This window comes from Sebastes fasciatus, chromosome 15 (genome assembly GCF_043250625.1).
Source record: "Sebastes fasciatus isolate fSebFas1 chromosome 15, fSebFas1.pri, whole genome shotgun sequence".
In the NCBI taxonomy this organism is placed as follows: Eukaryota; Metazoa; Chordata; class Actinopteri; order Perciformes; family Sebastidae; genus Sebastes; species Sebastes fasciatus.
In genome coordinates, this window is record NC_133809.1 from 30,488,450 (window position 1) to 30,510,253 (window position 21,804).

General features: G+C 40.9%; 1 protein-coding gene across 1 annotated transcript in view; it reads right to left on the reverse strand.

Annotated features, from left to right (window-relative positions):
* Positions 1-3,510: 3,510 nt before the first annotated feature.
* The window catches only part of LOC141783406 (protein phosphatase 1 regulatory subunit 37), a 93,653-nt gene continuing 75,359 nt past the window's right edge, over positions 3,511-21,804 (reverse strand). Inside the window, exon 11 of the mRNA XM_074660701.1 lies at positions 3,511-5,092. Within this exon, the coding sequence (XP_074516802.1) occupies positions 4,940-5,092 (153 nt within the window). The 3' untranslated portion in view covers positions 3,511-4,939. The remainder of the gene's footprint in view (positions 5,093-21,804) is intronic.

Sequence of the window (21,804 nt, forward strand, 5' to 3'; positions counted from 1 at the left end):
TATGGTGTTCCTCAAGGTCTTGGTGTCTTAATGTGGGATTTTGGAGGGATTATTCGTAATTTTTTATCAATTCTTGAGTAGTAAAAAATTGTTAAATTTAGCACCAAATCTGTGTAACAAATGGTATCAACCTAAAAATTGCTGCAACAACTTATGAGACATAATAGAGCATGGGGATGATCATCATATACTTCTATCACAATGTTCTAAACCCTTATACACTTTTACAATTCATTTTAATTGATTGATTCATTTATTAATTCATGTTTATTTCTGATTTATGACTAGAACAACTTGACACACAGTGCTGAGCTGCATCTCAAATTAATCCTCAGGTTCCAGCTTTCAGATGATGTACACCACTTCTATGTGACATCTACTGTTGACCTGCAATCTCCCCCTAAACACCCCCTGTACTCCACCCTTACCCCTCTATAAAAAGAGGGCTGAATGGTAAGGGGTTAATAGGAACTATAACACCTTACACCTGATTGCATCATGAAAAACACTTTTAGAAGTTAAAATGCGTGGAAGCACAGAAAAGTAAAATATAGGCTACTTTATGAGGATGCAATGTGCTTTATTGTGCATTTTGCATGTGTGTGTGTGTGTGTGTGTGTGTTTACTGGATGTGTGTATGCTGATATTCATGCCTTGCCCTCACTCCTTCCTAACTATGATAAAGTAGGCCCGGTCCTGTCATGGACGCTGCCCTGCTCCCACTGCCCAGGCATCTGCCTCCTCTGCCTCTGCCATCAGGACTGGATCAGGTTCAGATCGCCCGGGCTTCAGGGAGGGTTGGAGATAGGGGGGTTGGGGGGGGAGGGGCAGGGATCCGATGAGTGGGCTCGGCTTTTGGGCTTGAAACCAGTCCTGGGGCCACTTTGGCTGGAGGAGAGGGAGGTTGGGAGGCCGCCATGCCCACATGGGTTATGATGGAGGAGGTCGAGGAGGATGAAGGTGGATGAAGGTAAGGAGCTGAGACATCAGGTGAAGTTGGGGGTGGGGGGGTACGGAGGTTGAGTCACGTTGCTGGCCACATGCTGCTGTCAGTCTGCTCCCACACACACACACACACACACACACACACACACACACACACACACACACACACACACACACACACAGAAAAATCACATCCACCTCCCGTTATGTCTTGGGGGCAGTGGAGTGTTATCTGGGAGGGTGTGTGGATTGTGTGTGTGGAGAGTGGGGTAGGGTGGGGGTCACGGTGGGGGGGGTACGGGTGCACTGGGGGGTGTGAATCTCAGATCCCACAGAGGGAAGGCAGAGATCTCCCCTGCTAAATCCACTCGTCTGATCTCATCTGTCAATCATTGGATCTTTCACAGGTGATGTGTTGGTGGTGGTGGTGGGGGGGGGCTACTTTATCTGCTCTCTACTTAGTTTGACGCCCTGCAGCATTCAGGCCACAGCATTATGGAAGAGCTTGTTCTTGAATAATAATAATAAAAACAGTCCAGTGACTTACAGCCATGGTTCAACCTTTTCTTCATGTGACACTTTAAAGCAAAGATATTTGACCTTGCAATCCAATTTCCTCACAACAGTTATGATTTGAGATTATATGTCTACCTGTTAGACCAGTTCAACCAGTTCTGGAGAAATTTACCACTACAAAAAAGTATAGTGCTGCCAAAGTTAACGCGATCATAACGCAAATTCGTTTTAACGCCACTAATTTCTTTAACGCATCTTGAGACTTTTAAGTTGCAGCGGGCTCAGTTTTAAAGCTAGAGTGAAGGTATCATATGAAAATAGAAAACCTATTGAATCCATTGGTACCAACCATGTCATACTAGCTTGTTGTGAAGGAGGATAAATAACGCTCCAAGCTTAACGCTAAATGTTGGCGAGGAAAAACTGGTATGGCCATTTTCAAAGGGGTCCCTTGACCTCTGACCTCCAGATATGTGAATGTAAATGGGTTCCATGGGTACCCACGAGTCTCCCCTTTACAGACATGCCCACTTTATGATAATCAGCAAAACATAAGTCAGCACACTGACAAGGTTAACGTCTTCTCAGTAAGCAGCCCTGTGTTCCCTTACAGTGAAACAGATTATGTGTGTTTTTGATGTATCACAAATACCAAGCCCTTTAGTAATTAAAGGTCCCATATTGTAAAAAAGTGAGATTTTCCTGTTTCTTTAATATAGAGCAGGCTTAAGTCCTATATAAATACTGTGAAAGTATCGAAACATTCAATCCACAGGGAAATACACACAGCCCGTATTCAGAGACTCTGCATTTAAAACAAGCTGTCAGAATTTCTGTCCATTTGTGATGTCACAAATATACAATATTTAGACCCTTGACACAATTTTAAATGTAAACATTCTAAATGTGTCCCAGTTTATTCCTGGTTGCAGTGTATTTGAATGTCATCAGCTGACAGGAAGTAAACATGGACCCAAGCTGTTGCCTAGCAACGCAATTCTGTTGCAATTCTGTCAAAATGCGCTAAAACAGAGTGTTTCAGACAGAGGGTAAATACAGGTGTATTCAGACAGACAGTATGAGGAAAATAATGTGTTTTTTGAACATTAAAGCATATAAACATGTTCTGGTAAAAACACAAAATACAAACATGAACCTGAAAATGAGCACGATATGGGACCTTTAAAGTATTTGTTGCTGGCAAATTGGTTCGTCTGAACGTAATTTTACGTTTCTTTTTTTTACTGGTCAGTTAACTCCTGAAGCAGCACCACATAAAAGTTAATATACACAGAGGCAGAGTAGTGTATGATATGAGATTTATATTGATTGTAAACAGACATTACAGGGAAGATAACAGGTGTACAGTTGTGCTAAAGTGTAAATGCGTGTCCTCCTTCTTGTCCTTCCTTCAACGTGCCGAGTCTGGACTGAACAAAAACATGTGTTCAGACTCGGGCTAGTCTGTATTGAGAAAGGCCTGTAGTTTCAGCCCGTTGGCACGAAAAGGTGTATAAATGCCACGATAATGCGCAAGGCATTTAAGCGTGCAATAAAACTACGCCTTAAACAAACACAAGACTTTCAACCAGGATACCGGTGTTCGTGTGAAACTAAAAGTAATGTTGACTTACTTGTCAGTGAAGCTAACGTCAATCATGACCGTTCCCTAACCCTACCTAAGTGGTTGTGTTGCCTAAACCTAACTTCTTCTGAAAACAGAAGTTTATATTTAAAGGACACTATGCATGTAATGTGCGTATATTTACACGCCATCCCTGGTCCGTCCAAAAGTTACGCCAGAGGGGTACCCCATGTGGCGGTCTCCGATGCCGAGGGGCACTAACCAAGCGGCGGTATTTGACGAGTTGGGAGTGAGAATGAAGTAAATCAAATAAATTAGGAGAATAAAGTCATAACATTACGAGAAAAAAGAGGTGGTAATATTGTGAGAATAAAGTCATAACTTTACGAGAAACAAAGTGGTAATATTATAAGAATAAAGTCTTAACTTTACGAGGAAAAAAGTCATAATATTACAAGAAAAAAGTCGTAATAATACGAGAAGAAAGTAATAACTTTACGAGGAAAAAAGTAATAATATTAAGAGAATAAAGTCATAAGTTTACGAGAAAAAAAGAAAATAACATAAAATTACTACTTTATATTATGACTTTATTCTCATAATACTACGACTTCTTTTCTTGTAAACCTATGACTTTATTCTCGTAATATTATGACTCTATCCTCGAAATCTCAGTTTAATTTCTTTCCTCAATGTGGCCCTAATACTCTGTCGTACCGTCGTACCATAGACCTACAACAATGATAAATAAAATTGAAAATGTAAACAAAAAACAGTTATTCATTTCCATTTTTAAAAATCCACAGAGAGCCACTGGAGAGGAGCTAAAGAGCCGCATGTGGCTCCGGAGCCGCAGGTTGCTGACCCCTGAACCTAAGTTAATGGTTTTCTTGCCTGTGGACGTTTGCGTGGTGTACAAATGGCACGCAAAAAAAGGCTAAAATACGTACTCATGACACGTGGAACGTCCGTGTAATGTCCTGGTATTTCTACGCCTTCCATGAGACCGGGTTGATAGTTTACTAGATGGACAACATTAAGCAGCAAACCACTGAAATAACAGTTAAACAGCACATAAGGCTTCCTGTGTGTGTGATGATAACCCAGCCCGTCCCTCTGCTCTTCCAGCAGTGTGTACCACCACGCAGACCTCCTGACAGACAGACAGACAGACAGACAGACACACTGGAGCTGGATGTGCTCAATTGTTTCACTTTGTATTGCTGTTGAACGTCTGCCTGCCTGCGCTTCTCTCTGATTAATGCAGATGGAACTTGGCTGAGTTCATGGCTGCTACCTCTGTCAGAGTAATGACGCTACATCCCTACACACACACACACACACACACGCACACACACACACCTCTGAGGAGTGTCCCGCAATGCATCACTGTGAACATTAAGTGATGATGGAACACAAGCAAACAGGGATTTGCGACACAGACACACAGACGGAGATCCGGTGTGGGTGTCGTAGGGAGGGGAGGTGGTGATGGTGGGGGAGTTCAGAGGGGTGGGGGTGTGGGGGGAAGGCAGTTCTCTTCATTTCTAGGTGATTCACGTTTGAAGTGGGCTTGCAAAATTGCTTTATGGAAAGTGGCGAGCGGCTCGGCGGGAACATTAGGCGGGAAGCAGCGGGGAGGCCGGCGTTTCATTAGGGAGCTCTACTCCGCCTTTATTACCCGGATTTGGAGTTTTATGGTTATCATTATTTGCGATAGAATTATTATTCGCATATATCTGCTAGTCAGCTGTTTGGGTTTGGGACACTGGGGCACAGCGTCTGTATGACTGAATCCATGAGTGCTTTCTGAGGTGATCTGTACAAGGTTAGCCATTTTTCCTCCTCTGCGTGTGTGTGTGTGTGTGTGTGTGTGTGTGTGTGTGTGTGAGCTCAGGCTGTAGTCATGTCGTCAGCTCGTCCGTCGGCCTTGGCGGGTAAAGTCTCAGAGGCGTCTGCGGCGAGGAGGGAGCGGCTGGCGTTGGCGAGGCAGCGCTGAGTGATCTCTGACCGAAGCCTCGTCTGAGTCTCCATCAGAAACTCATCCTGTTGATCAGACACAGAAATACAACAATCAGAATCAGGCGGCAGGATTAGCTGAATGACAAAAATGTATTTGCCGTCTCTCAGATCTAAAATTACCAGACGGGAAAACAGGTTTTCCTTTTCTTTGTTTTGATGACAAATGATGATAAAAAACCTCGAGAATTCTCTCCCTCTCCTTGATTTGTGTAAAATAGTGATTCTCAAAGTGGGGTCCGTGGCACTCTGTCAGGGGGTCCGCACAATAATTTGCTATAAATTATAAAATTGTGCTGTATCATTACAAAGTGTATATCAGCACACACAGCAATAAGTTCATTATTTTTTAGTTGAAGCACTTAATGAAAGCTTTAGACTGGTAAGTTAGCAAGACTCGGTCAAAACCGAGTATCTGGCTGGACTGTATATGGTCAGTCTGTGAATTTGTGGCTAAAAAGACAACTTATAATGAAGCAAATTACATTCAGTAATAGTAAATGGTAACATTTACTAGTCAGTATATTATACATTTTATACGAGGTGAAAAGGTATTAGCATGACATACAGTATGCAAGGTTCAAAGTATTTCAGTGTTTTATTAAAGCATGTGTATCAAAAGCATTCATCATATAGGTGGTGTGTAACAATATATACATACTTCGCGAAAGTTTATCAGCGTTGAGATTCTCCCGCTGTCATCACTGACGTTGTTGCTGCCATATTTATTGATAGATGGAGTGTTAATGGAGCAGCTACAATGTTAGCATAGCCTAGTATTGATCGATCAGAACTCCATTCAGAAAACAAGCATTTTAAAAGTTGTTTGCTTGTCGTGTTGTAGACAGACCTGACAAAGCATGTATTCAGACTTTTTACTAATCAGCATCATAATGTCGTTATTTCGGCATCATTTTGATCCGTTTATTGCAATTAAATCACAGCACAGTCTGTTTATTTTGGGTTCATACCGCAGTAGTGATGTGTGGCTTGCTACATACAGTCAGTTCAATGGTGCTGTATGTGAATACAGCTCACCGCCGGGTGATGTTATGAACCCAGACACGACGGCGTTTGGTTTTCTGATATATCTGGACTTCACCAACATGTACAAAGCATTAACAGTGGTTATTTCTTCCATGGTTGATGGAGGAAATGGAGAAAAACGAAGCAAAAATTTGCTTTGCGCTTGGTGTTAATGCATGGTAACACGAAGCAACAACATAACGTAACTTAAACAAACATAAACAATAGCACATTTGCAACAACAGCACTATGTTATGATAAACTGAACCGCTGGCACGCTCCCCAGAAAACCTAAACACAGAACTGTTCTCCGCCTTTTCATTTTGAAAGAGCAACGGCCAATGAGGAAACTCCAACAGTCGGCCGATCAATCCTGTAACTTCATCACTCAGTCAGTCACTGCGGTCCAGCCAAAAACATCTGGAATTATTAGGACTACGCTAGTCTTATTACAGTTAATTTGTTGAATGCTTTTACGTTCCTTGAAATGTAGGCTATACATGCTGTCAAGTTGAGTCCAAATGCAATTTGAATAAAACCAGCCTCTGTTTAAGCTAAGTTCACACTACACAACTTTCAAAGTTGTCTGATCTCTGTACTGTTCACACTACACAACAGGCTGTCTTGTAATCGGGAGTCTTGAAGTCTTCATGGTTTTCACATTAAATGACTGACCGGAGACAGGAGGTCACCCACTACTAGATCTCTCACCAGGAGGAATCCCCGATGAGGTCTCCAACCTACGTTTTGTCACGAAAACACAGGCAAGGAAAACACGGTAAATGACGTGATACCATACGGCAGACACATTACTGATGTTGTCTGTTTTTCAACGGTTTCTTAGACAGCTATTAGAAAGAATGTAAGTTTAAGGCACCAGTTGCCCACTGGTTGCAATTTACTTTTGTGGTACCCACTTTACCTCAACCTGCTTTATCTGCTCCTCCTTCCTACATTTGGAATAGCCTTGTGGTACCTACAGTGTGTATTTCTGGTTATTCACAGAAAAGAAAAAAAGCCCCTCCAACTAACATAAAGATCAGAAGGTCACTGCACAATTTGGCCAAACTAAATGTGGATAGGAGGACAAGAAGAAGAAGAGAGGAGTAGAGAAGTGACAGAAGGAACACATGAAAGGGTGGAGAATAAAAGGACAGAGCAGAGGACAGGCAGTGTGCTGACTCCTGGCTTGCTGCTGGTCGCCAGAATCACTGATGCACTTTCCCGCCTCATAAATTATCGCTATGATGACGGGTGTGATGCTGTCAGGAAAGCCCAGCATCCCAAAAACCAACAGCAGCAGCAGCAGCAGCAGCAGCAGGTCTGGACGGCAGCTCAAGCCAGCCTCTCTTACTCCTGTCATCACTCTCTGCTTTGTCTTCTTAAACACAGGGAAATAGATTATGACACCGAGACCAGCGATTTTCAAAAGATCCATTTATGGTAGTGGCAATTGCTGGTTTAGCAAAGGGAGAGAAGCCTGAGGTGTGATAAACAAGTGCCACCATCATTGAAACACCTGTCAATCACGCAAACACCCTCAAAAATATTTCTCTTTAAATATTCTCCATATAATCATATTTATTAGCATATTTTCTATGATAATAAATAGACAAATAACTATGCCGCGTGAAACAGGCAGCAACCTCCCAACTCGTCACATACTGATGCTTTGTAAACACGTGCTTAATGTAGTGATTTAAACAAAAACACTTCATTAGGTTTAGGAAAAAACAACATGGTTTGACTTAAAATCACTATGGTTGTACAGTAAAAATGTGACTTGACGTTGTGAACACAGGACATGAACGATCAGCTGATTGTAAAGTGAAAGTGAAACTTAACCCACGGGACACGAACAGCGCCTGGATGAAAGCCATCCACCTCCCCTCCCGCCCAGTGTGTCTCTTTTGCTCTTTAAACTAATTTACGTCACCACAGCACTTTCTCTGAGCATTTAATTTTGAGTTTACAATGTAGTTAATGGAAAGCTGAAAGTTAATTGTAACATTTTGGTCGCCTAAAAATGTCTTATTCAGCATTTGGTTGCACTTTGCTCCACCTTCTCGTGTCACGCTGGTTGCAAAAAAACAACATGGCGACGGCCAAAATGCCGAACTCGAGGCTTCAAAACCGTAGTCAACAAACCAACGGGTGACGTCACGGTGACTACGTCTTAGTCTATAGTGTGAAAGAGGTCACAAGTTTTCTAGGCTTGATTGAAAATAGGGACATCAGTTTCCTATGCTAGAGCCAGAAAAATGGCAACGAAAATAGCGACGACTGTGGATGGAATCAGTGTAGCTGTAAAGACTGTTGCTAGTTGACCTAATCTTATTCGACAATAAATCACAACACTTAAATCTGCATATTACTTTGAATGTTGACAAAAATTTTCTCTTCTCTTAGCAACAGCTACCACAGCTTAAATAGACTTTTGAGAAATAGTGGAACATTTAGAAGCTAAGCAGACACATTTCTTTCTCCTGAGACCAAAGCAGAGCTTAAAGGAGAAGGAGTATTGGAATATTGGACAGAGACACAATTCCAAATGTATGCTCATGTTGCTCTGTGTCTGCTGGATGTGTAAACAGACAAGTGTTTGCTAACATATTGACCATAAAAGCTTGAGGTTATAGTGTTGTGTGTTATGTTTTTAGCTTGTGTCACCGTCCCCAAGTGGCCAAAATAAAGACAACCAACCAACCAAACAACCAGTTAACGCAGCTTTAAAGTCCCAGAGAAACAGAGGAAGAGGGACCACAGCTTTCCATTGGCTGTTGCTCGGATTTAACCAAACAATCAACATCAACCAGCAACAAGCAAACAAATATCAACCGTGTCTCCTACAAAATTACGTTCCCATACAACCACACTGCATTCTCAATTACGTTTTCGAGGGGAAACGTATTTTCTCCACAACTACACAACTGGCCGTCTTGTAATCGGGAGTCTTGAAGTCGTCCTGCCGGCGACAGGAGGTGGTCACAAACTACAAGATTTTCCCCAGGAGGAATCCACCGATGAGGTCTTCAAACTACGTTTTGTCACAAAAACATACACAGTAAATGGACATGGTAGCATACGCGAGACACATTGCAGATGTTGTCGTTGGCACGTGTTCACAAAATATAACATACAGTAAGCTCCTGTTGTTAGAGGTGACCCCTCCTCCCCCAGGTTTCCCTTCAACTAGTGTCACCCGCTCTCATTTGCTGTAGCTCGTGGCCGGAGTCCCCGACAGGTCCAGATATTTAGAATGCTAGATATCGGGAATGTGCAAGGCATCGGCTCACGTCTTCGAACAGTTCACACATAGCTCTCGAACGCAAATGTGCGAGCGGTGAGCCAACGCCGATTTGCCTCCGATCTGGGGCTTTTTTTGACGGGGAGTTTAGTAGAAAACACCATAAATTAGTTTTTGCTTAAAAGGACTCTGTTTGTTACGTTATAAAGCTACAGACGTAAATTAAAATAAGTGATCTTTGACTTTTCGTTTCACACGGAACATGAACAGCGGTCTCTCCTGGGAGAAAGTCTGCTGTTTGTTTGAACCGTCCACCCCGACCTCCTCCCTACGCAGACTTCCGCAGACTTATAAAAGTATATTTGATACGTTACAAACAAATGAAATCGGCGCCAAAATACGTTTCCCTCGAAACGTTATTCACAATGCAGTTCCGTCGAATGGGAACGTCATTTTTAGGAGACGGGGCTGCAAATATAAACCCTACAGAACAACACAAAGACGTGAAATTAAAAGAAAAAAATATTGTATATACACAATTTTAAAAGCTTTAAAAGACACCATATTCCCTTTCCGTCATTAATAATAATTGACTATTATTATATCACAATACTCTATAATTATATTATTATATTATACTATAATTAACTACCAGTCATAAAACCACTCCAGCTGCTTTAAAAATGAACCTTTTTAACAAAAAACAAACTCTCAACTTTCAAGCTGCAGCATGCTCTTCTCTTTTCTCCTCTCTCCCTCCTTTCCGTTCAACTCCTCCTCCCTCCTCCCTCCTCCCTCCTCCCTTCATCCCTCCTCCCTTCCTCCCTCCTCCCTCCCTCCTCCCCTCAGTGGCGGCGGTCTGCAGCAGAGCAGTTAATAAAGAGATTGATTATCGGCCTGTCAGGAAGTGACAGTTGGACAGGGCTGCTCTGCGTGAATGACAGAGGGCACGCTCACCACGCAGCAGCCCGCCTGACACACACACACACACACACACACACACACACACACACACACACACACACACACACACCCAGATACCTTTGCCAACACCGGGGGTAGGTGAGGTGGAGGAGAAGGAGGATGTGGGGGGCTGGATGGGTGAGGCAGGCATGTGGAGAACAGCTATGCAACCTTCTGCTGGTGGAAGTTGGGAGGTTTGTCTGTGTGTGTGTGTGTGTGTGTGTGTGCGTGTGTGTGTGTGTGTGTGCGTGCGTGCGTGTGTGTGTGTGTGTGTGTGTGTGTGTGTGTGTGTGTGTGTGTGTGTGTGTGTGTGTGTGTGTGTGTGTGTGTGTGTGCGTGTGTGTGTGTGTGTGTGCGTGTGTGAGTGTGTGTATTGATGATGGGGTGGGGGGGGTCAGAGTTCACAGCCACTGCCTTCTGGAGAGAGAGAAAGAGGGATACCATACACAGAAGCCAAAGGGGTCAAAGGAGACTCAGGAACACACTTTCACCCTCTCTCACACACACATGCTGCTGTGTGTCTGTGAGCATACTGTACATACACACACAGAATGCCAGACAGACCCAGGATACACTCACACATCCTACCAGCACACACACACTGGTACACTGGTAAATGCCAGTGGGTGACCACAACCCATCACAAACTAATCTTGTTGGAGTGTTGGATAGTGTCCGTCAGCTCTGAGCTGGGAGGGAGGTTTGCTTTGGTGGCCAAAGTTGAATTTGATGATCATGTGACCTGCTGGAACCAAAAGGATGTTTCCCTATACACTTATTATTCATTATTAAAAAGGTGTCTATAAAACAATGAATATGTTTGTCAGAGTGTAAGAAATACTCTGAGGTGACTTTTTGTAGTGTTAGTCTGAGAGAAGGACTCTAACGCTCCTGTTCTTTAGAACTTTTTGGGCAAATGTACTTGGTATGCAACTGTCACTGGAATAAACAGAGCAACCAGTGTAGGTGGTGACATGTGAAGGTTAAGAGTAAACAGGGGGATTCTTCTGGATTGCTCAAATATCTCCTGCACTGTTCAAATTGTAATGATTATTCTATTTTCCTGCAGTAACTATTGCAATAACAAACAGTTCAGTGAAGAGGCAGGTTCAGTAATTGGTCCTGACTGGGTGGTTTTTTAGCAGTTTAAAAAGTGTGTTGAGTGAGCGGTTTACGATACTCAACAGGATGTGTTCAAAGCTCTTTGTGCCCACAGCGGTGATGCTCATGAATTACATTCATATTAGCTTGTTTTCTGACATATGGGTTATATTTTTGATGTAATTTTCAAGCTTTCATATCATAAGTACTGCTTATTTTATTAGGGCTGGGACGCTACACCTATCTCTTGATTTGATACTATCACGAGCCTTGGGTGCCGATTCGATATGTATTGGGATTTTTAAGTATTGCGATTCGATATTATGATTTATTGCATTTTTTGTTCACTTTACCATAAGTTGAATCATACACTTCTAGGGACTTTTACTTTGGAGAATATCTAAAGTAATAAAGTAAAAATGTTTAATTTTCAGCATGTATATAGTCAGAGATGTCCTGAAGTCAAATATATCGGTCATTGTCTAGATTTATTTATTAAAGTTTTTCCAGCAACTCAAAAATCAAAGAATAAAGACATTTCCCTCACAAATTAGTGGTATTTTATTTTTAATTTATAAGGGACATGTAATGTTTTATACTTCTGGTGAATATAATTCAATCAATCTTTTTTCCATGTATATATTTTGTATATACAGTTCCCTTTGTTAACACCTTATTTGGAAAACTGGCTCTAGAATACACTCAAATGAAGCAAATATTTCGATTCTGGCATTAAAAAATGGATTTCAAAATCTTTAAAAAAAATACGATACATATGTGAATACATTTTTTTCCCCACCCCTATATCTTATTGGTTGTTTCTCTAGGTGCGTCACATGGTTGCCCCTTTATTCTTAACTGATTAATTATATTTGCATTATTTTTTTTAATTCAATGTCTGACGGCGTGTCCACACTGCCTGCATGAGCAGCGCCTGACGGCTGCCTCGCTGAACGGCTGCATTATTCACGCGTTGGGTTTCCACACCGGCAGAGTTTCTGCTGCATTTCTGCTGCAGCTGCTGCTGCCGACCCTTTCTTTCTACATAGAGTTTGCCTTTCATAATGGTCATTTCATTTCATTATAAATGTCATTTATATTTATCTTAGAAGAAAAAGATTAAGTAACAGGTGGTAATTTGTAAATAATAGTAATAATCCACAATTAAAACCCCATACTATATTCAATTATGGAGCTCTGCACGTCACTGCATGTTCTACAATACTGTCCTGCAAATATTTCAGAATAAAAGCCTCGTGTTAATAAATGAAGGAATTCTGTCCACAGAAAAAACACTTGAGGGCTTTTATTTTGAAACGAAAGCAGGAAGTGTTGATTTTAAAATAAATATGTACTGTTTTTTCATGTCCGTGACATTTTCTACATTACTATATTGAAACTGTAGTAATGTTGCTGATATGATATCAATATACTTCAAAAGATCACCTTCACTGTCTGTGACACATTCTACAGATATCTAGACATTGAAACTGTAGTAATCTTGCTTGCGGTAAAAATAGGTGAATAACTCATTCGCCCTTTCAGTGACACTGATATTTTTAATGCATTTCACCCCTTTTCCCCAGCTGTGCTTCATTGCAATTTCCAAAAAGCACATCAGTCGTTGTATGCAGTATCTTTGACACAGTCTAGTCCTTGTTTATGTGCAGAATGTTCCACTTTTGACCATTTTCTTAAAATGTTCTTGACTTGATATTAATCACATTTCAGCGTCTGATTCCTTCTTGAACATTTTGATGTGTAAAATCACTGTACATCTCATGGGAACGTCATGCTGTAATATCTTACTAGACAGGATAGAGGTGCCAGACTTTCAGCAAAGCAAAACTAATTTACTGATTCCACAAACACACACACTCTGTCCCCTAATCCACACTACATTGTTTTTTTGCACTTGATCAGCAAGTGGAACAATCAATACCTCTAGACTGAGTAGGTGGACTGCTGAGCCTCGTATCAAGATGGTTTTTCCCTCCCCATCTTTCACGCCCAGAGAGAAGGAATAAGAGTGGGGGAGGAGGAGGAGGAGGAGCGGGAGGAGGAGACGCAGATGGACAAGTGCTTTTACAGCTGAGTCTTCCTCTGGCGCGGTGCCATGTCCACAGACTCTCTTTGTTTGCCCGGCTACTAAACTAATAGAGATAAAGGCAGGTTCCTGCTGGCCCTGAATTAGAAAATCATTAAGGAGTATAAACACACATGGGAGCACACACACACACACACACAACCGCACACCCATATTTACATGTACACATGCAAATATTTCAATGGCTGCTTCTGCAACATCAGTACAGAATACAGCTCAAAATCACACACACACACACATACACAGTCAAATGGAGCCCTGAACACACACACATTTTTTTTTCATTTTGACATGGCAGAAAATGGAGAATGTGAAGAAAGAAGTAATTGTGTGGTGACAAAAAAGGAGTTCCCCCTGGCACCGAGTCGGGAAACAAGAGTTTGTTTGGAATTTCAGCACTGACAGAAAGTGTGGAAGTGTGTACCTGTGTATGTATGTGTGTGTGTGTGTGTGTGCTTTCCATTATTATATACACTTTGGTGTCCAGGACATTTTAAAAAGGAGAGATTCCTTTTTTTCCCCAAACTGGCATTAAAGTCTAATCCCTAATTTTCTGATCATATAAATGTGCAGTCTATCAGCCCGGTCTCACCAAATGCCGTATAAATAACACAGCAATTTGTAAGTCATTTTGTGTGCAATAACGAATGATACGATATGGTAACCCTAGTTCTATAAGCACAGGCGGAGACCTCTACTGGATTCTATGGGTAATACTCTCCTCCAATCACACACACATGTTCGCCCACTGAGATCTGCATAAACTTAGCCGGCCAATGAGGACGTGTCTACCGAATACGTGCATTGCCACGGTATATAAGGTGGCGTCCAGCGCAGGAGTGGCATGGCTTCCTTGGTAGAAGGCTCGGCCTGTGCTTATATAGTAGAACTAGGGTTTTAATATCGTAACCTTCATTCTAATTCACACAGGCTCCGCGCTCTACTGGACTCTATGGGTACAGTGGGTGGCCCGATGGATGTACACCAATCCCCTAGGAAGAGCGCCGGCCGTTGATGCCAATTTTCGTAGTGGCCAAATGGCGGTACTGCACCTCCCGTGTCCGTCGCGTGATGCCATTGAGCCCAAAAATACTTTTTCCCATAGACTTACATTGGGAAAGAGATGTCTGTAACTCAGTGGATAACCTTTTTTGAGGTGAATCAACTTCCCAGTACGAACACTCTAATAGTCCTTATTTAAATCATTAGGTCCAAAAGTTGTAAAACGCACTAATAGCTGAATCCAGAGTTATTTCCCTTCCTCCGTTCATGTGTATGAGACCCAGACCGAGGCTGGAGCAAGGGCTGGGAGGCGGAGTTAGCAAGCCGTGACGACAACATGAAAACTGTCCTTTCAAAATAAACTTCCGTTTTCACAGGAAGTTAGGTTTAGGCAACACAACCACCTAGGTAGGGTTAGGAAACGGTCGTGGGTGACGTTAACTTCATGAGTCACGTAACTCACGGGGCTGACGATACCGACAATTCACGTGACTAACGACTGACGTGACAAAATAGGTCAATGTTACTTTTAGTTTCACACGGGACACGAACAGCGGTCTCCTGGTTGAAAGTCTTGTGTTTGTTTGACTCGTCCGCCCCCTTCTCCCGCCCGCCCTTAGTGGACTCTCACGCTATTAATACTACGTCACTTGCTCTAACCGTGAGTACCGTGCTGGTACTCCCGTCTGCTTCTCCAAACTGTGAGCATGCTGAAGTCACTGTAGGTAATACACTGAGTATGAATACTTATCCTCACACAACCCCATTAGGCTGGCTGACATCATCATGCAGAAACCTACATCAGGTCACATGGGAAAACACTTTTAGAAGGGCTTGGTTTGCCGCTAAAACATATGTACTTTAACCCTAGACTAGAGATTTAAACTGGGATTATGTTCAGTTGATATCCCAGTAGTGCTATCCCTAGACTAGAGGTTTGAACTGGGATTATGTCCAAGCTGATATTCTAGTAGTGCTAACCCTAGACTAACATTCTGTTTCTATTGTGAAGTCTGAAGAAGAGCTTTGCTAAAGCAACACGTTGCAGCTGTTTATTCCAGTTTGTTCTAGGCTGCATTATTGTGACCTTGACACTGAAACAGGAACCTGTTCCTGTTTAAATCTGCAATGTTTACAGGTGCACCATCGAGAGCATCCTGACCGGCTGCATCACCGCCTGGTATGGCAGTTGCACCACCCTCAACTGTAGGGCTCTACAGAAGGTGGTGAAAACTGTACAGGACATCACCAGGACGGAGCTGCCATCCATACTACATTCCTGTCCACTCCTCTGTATATATAGTCATAGTAGGGCTGTCAAATTTAACGCGATAATAATGCGTTAACGCAAATTCATTTTAACACCACTAATTTCTTTAACACGTTAACACAATTCAGGATTTTTAGGTTGTAGCAGGCTCAGTTTTAAAGCTAGAGAAGATACTGGTATCATATGAAACTGGAAAACATAAGGTGTCATATCAGCTTGTCGTGAAGGAGGCTAAATAATGCCACAAAATTTTGGTGAGGAAAAACTGTCATGTCCATTTTCAAAGAGGTCCCTTGACCTCTGACCTCCAGATATGTGAATGTAAATGGGTTCTATGGGTACCCACGAGTCTCCACTTTACAGACATGCCCACTTTATGATAATCACATGCAGTTTGGGGCAAGTCATAGTCAAGTCAGCACACTGACACACTGACAGCTGTTGTTGCCTGTTGGGCTGCAGTTTGCCATGTTATGATTTGAGCATATTGTTTTATGCTAAATGCAGTACCTGTGAGGGTTTCTGGACAATATCTCTCATTGTTTTGTGTTGTTAATTAATTTACATTAATAAATATATACATACATTTTGCATAAAGCAGCATATTTGCCCACTCCCATGTTGATAAGAGTATTAAATACTATTTTAATGTTGTAACTGGTTGTGGTGGGGCTAATGTTAGCTACTTTATATATATATAGTTGTGTATATAGATTTAGATATTTATTTTAGAAGTTGATCATATGTTTTACAATATATGTATGATTTAATCTACTGACTAACTAAAGCTTTCAAATAGTGCAGTAAAATGTACTATATTTCCCTCTGAAATGTAGCGAAGTGGAAGTTTAAAGTAGCTCAAAATGGAAATACTAAAGTAAAATACAAGTACCTGAAAATTGTACTGAAGTACAGTAAATGCACTTCAAAATCATTCCACAGCATAACACATGGTAATTAGTCACAACTCATAGTGAGCAAGGACTTTGGATAAAAAAAAAAAAAAGAAAAAGAAGAAAATGCGAGGAAAGGAATAACAGGACGGATCAAGACAGACAGCAAGATGGCAGCAGACGACAACTAGTATCCTCATGTTCACATGTTGGAGTTCTGATAGTAGCCACAGCATGGCAGGTATGCCAGGCCTTATACTCTGCAGCTGTGGTAATATATTGAACCCTAATTTCAACAACAACACATCTGGGAGGTTCTGATTTGAAAACTCTGCCCTTCCTCCTCTCCTCACCTCGTGGGATCAGCCCTCTCTCTCTCTCTCTCTCTCTCTCTCTCTCTCTCTCTCGCTCTCTCTCTCTGTCTCGTCTCAACATTAGTTAAGATGGCTGCACGGTGGCTGCCGGGAGCGAGCGTTTAAAGCTCTCCGAGGTGCAGGCGGCTTAAACTAGCTCATTTGTTAGCTCTGCATTCCCAAAGACAACCTCACAAATGGAGCCACTATCCAATTATTATTAGCAGGGAGGAAAGAAACAACGGCTCACAATCTGTTAGCCCGGCTCAGGACGATCAGGACCGGTACACTGAAACACACACTGAAGGGGTCAACAGGGGTCAGACTGAAGCTGATACATGAAGAGGCGTGTTTTTTTAATATGGTTAATGTGTCTTATTTTGAAATCAGTGTGGAGATAAAGCGATAGAGAGGGAAGAAGATGGTCTTTGTCAAATGTGAACATGTTCAGGTTCAGAGGCGGATCCATTTTAACATTTACACACACACACACACACACACACACACACACACACACACACATGCGTGAAGCATAACAATACCTGTGCCTAAACCAGGGCTCAGCGAGCATTAAACTGTGTTCATAAAAAAAAAGAAAAAAGAGAAGAAAACAGCATATGGAAGCCCCAGCAGAGGCATTCTTATTTCTATCTGTGAAAATTCATTACGCATTCTCACAATGAGCGTGTGTGAGAATTCGCCGTTTGTTCTCATCTCGGGCTAAACAAAGGCACATGTGCTCATTTTCAGTGCGGGATGCGGCGCGGCCTGATTTCAAAGGCACAACTTGAAAGACGACAGACAGCTATTTACAATATTTATACATTTAGGATGCTGATACTATGCATATTACATGTCTGTCTTCCACTCTGTGTGTGTGTGTGTGTGTGTGTGTGTGTGTGTGTTAGAGGCGACAGCAGTGGGGAAGGGAGTCGCTGATGAAAAAAGGTTACTTTGGAAATTCTCTGATAATTGGTGCCTTAAAAGGAGCTCATTTTTAACTATGTCACCACGACTGCTCGATGACAATTAATCTGTTTGCGGCTGCTTCCTTGGCATCTGTGCCAATTACTTTATATGCTAATATATGTAAATGACATCTCAGATGCCAGTTTCAAGTGTTATGCGAGTGGCGTATTGTGTCTTTTTTTTAAAGTCATATTGTTGAGGCTGATCAACAATGCGAGTGCTTTAAAATTTGGAGGTGTGTAAGTTATTGATTTCCTCCCCGGCTCAGTGTCTCCTCATAAACATTTACTGACTCACATATGATACATTTCAAATGAATTTCAGGATTTGTCTTTCTGTTTTTTTTCCCTCTGAATTTGTCTCTTGTCAGGGTGGAAAAGTCTTTACATAAAATATTAATTTACACAAAAGATAATTGCACAGCTTGTATGTATATATTAAATGTAGGAACAGTGTTTTGAAGAGAAGTTTTACTGACTGTCTCACACACACACACACACACACACACACACACACACACACACACACACACACATGCACACACACACAAACACACACACACACACACTAACAATGCATACATATCCTACAAAAAACAAAATCGAATTCTGCAAAAAATTATGGTTCATTTGTTATTTTGATATTTTTGTTAAATAATAATAAAAAGTGCCTTCCAGATTTTGGTTGTGTTAAGAGTTTTGCTTATTTTAATGTTAAAACAAACAACAACAAAACCCTGGTTGAGTCTGAACAGTACACACATTTTTGTACAAAAAAAAAATTATTGTATTAATTTATTTCTCTATATGTAGTATGACTTTATGATATCTCCAGTGTCAAGACTCTCTGCCTGGCATGCCAGAGGTCAGGGGGTCACGCTTTACTTTAAGCCCTCTATTTAGCATCTATAAGCAGCATGTAAGCACTTAACACATTATATCACACTATACTGTAGTTGTAAGCAAATATAAGGACGAGCGTCGACTCATATATTTGTCAATGAGTATTACTCCTCCTATGAAGCATCCATAATCGGTGTATAAAGAGTTAACGACTGCTTATGGCATCATACTGTATATGATAACACACATGAACAGATCCTAACCGTGTGTTATAAAGCTACAAATTATTCACAGGCGAGTTTAAAACTTCATAAATGTGTTAAATATGCATGAAGACAAATCAGTATAATTACAAATAATTATGCTATGTGGTGTTATCCAGCATTCATGATATGTTTCTACAGCAGATAAAGATGCTTCATATGGGGAGATACAGGTGCTGACAAATACATTAATAATCATTTAACATTAAAGGCTGTTGTAAACCAGTTATTGCGTTGATATACTGCTTATAAATGTTAAATAGGGGAGGTTGAAATAAGTCAATTTTACTATTATATATTACATGACTTAATGACTGCCAGTTAACATTTACTAAATATGTGTCCTTTAGACGACGTGCATCGTCTAAAACACCGAGACAATGTTTTATGTCCTGACAATGGAAATGGAAATGATAATGAGGTAGCCTATGAGGTTCAAGTTCATTCTGAAAAATCACCAGCCAGTCTCTGCTCAACAAGAAATTGTAGGTAATGTTAATTTCTTACTGTGTTTAAGGAGAACTATGACATTTAAATGGTGATAAATGATAAATAAGTAAAATGATATATAGAGTTGTACCTGGTGACAATGTTGTACCTTAATTTAACGGTACAAAAATGGACCTTAAAGAAGGGTACAAAATGTGTTTTTTTACAGTATATATTATATAGTATAGTATATACAGTATAGTATTTTTTTAATATATATTTTATTATAGTGTATTACTGTACCCTGTAAAAAAAAATAGTTTTTACACTTTTTAAAAGGTCCATTTTTGTACCGTTAAATCAAGGTACAAAATTGTCACCAGGTACAAGACAGGTCTCTATAAGGTCTCTACAAGCCACAAGGGCACTAATAAGTACAGAGTCAAGGGTACAACGTCTGTACCTTAGAGGGTACTGCCTCAGTGACAAGCTGCTGTACCTCTAAAGGTACAAGTTTAGCACATTATTTGTGGGAGTAAATATTGAAATCTGTCAGTCACTACAGGAGGATTTGTCCGTGACCTTTGACCTTTTTTTGTGGAAGTGTATTATTAGGACATGAACAGATAATACTCTCTGAACAGATAAGAACACAATAAAATTTTTTTTGCAGTATTCTTCTCTTTTTTCGCCGTCACCAGAGTGACACGATTTGCCACAAACACACAGGAATCCTACACTGGGTGGATGTTGGGGTAGCGTGGGGACAGTCTGGTTAGTTTCTCTGCACCTATTCGTGTAAACATCTGTGAATATATTCATACAGAAAATAAAGAAATAATACATTTAAAAAAAAACTTGTCTAGATATACAAAAACTTTGCCTGAATAAAATATGTCTAAAATTATCAAGTTTAGGATTTACAAACATGACCAGACACTTTTGTATTTATATGGACACATTTCAGTCAGTAGCAAAACACTATTGAAGGAAGCTGCAGTACATTTCTCTACGACGGAGAATCCCAATTTGATCCGATAAGGGTTTAATCCCCTGGCTGATGTCGTTAAATGCTTTCAGTTATAGCCACACACTACATATAACAGCATTAAGTCAATCAGCTGCTTTTTCTACAACTTGAACAGCTCTTACTGTACAACAAACTGAGGATTCACTTTATCTTGTATTAGCTGCTATTCAGTGGAATAACGCTGAGTAAATGTTAATGAATGCACTTTGAGCATATTCACAGAAGCCTTTCCTCTTTCTATAAATGGTAGTAATTACCCGTTGAGCTGCTTTAAGATGCTTTCTATTGTTCCACGTCTCTGTTCTCCGCTCTGTCTGCAGCCTTCCATCACTCCGACTGAAGATGTCACTGTTGTATACCAAATATCTGCTCCCTCAAGTTGTGTGTGTGTGTGTGTGTGTGTTTGTGTGTGTATGTGTGTCAGACGGGAGAATGTGTTTTCATGTTCATCAGTGAGAAACAAAGCTATGTTGTATTTAAGGCGTTTGACTGTGAAGTTTTGACAATGCAGGGGGTACAACAGACAAAGAGAGAAATCCATCAGAATTAATTCAGCTGGCTGATCTTTAAATACCAGATAAACACATTAATGTAAACCCGATGCAACTAAATTACATTTTTGAATTTGATTGTTGAGCAAATAAAGATAAATTGGGTTAAAAGTGCAAATTTAAGGTGTGAAAACTGTCACTTTTCTTAATATTTTCTCTTCATTTTGCACCTAATTTAGTCCTAAATTCCTTAAAATGACTTTGCGTGTCACATGCAGTACACACAGATTTAACAAGGCCTATGAAAAAATACAAAAATAATTATTCCAGTATTACTCCAGTGCTGAAGTATTCATTACAACAATTATGAAAATGACGCCTGGTGTTTAAGGAGTGGGAGGTGGTGCCATACACATGCATTGTTATCCGGTGCTTCACTGCAGTCGTGTACTGTACACGTTGGGCTGTTGTTGTTTTTTTTTTGGGGGGGGGGGGGGGGGGTAATTACAACATCAACATCAACATATTTTGGGAAGTTATGATTTGATAATTATATTGAGTTTCACCGGGAGAGACGATTAAAAAAAGGAATAGTCAAAATAAAAGTCGGGAATGAAAACAAGAGGCTGAACATGAGACGCTCCAAAAATAGTGCGTCAATAAAACATTAAATATTCCTCTGACCCTGTATACTTAAACACACACACACACACACACACACACACACACACACACACACACACACACATGCAG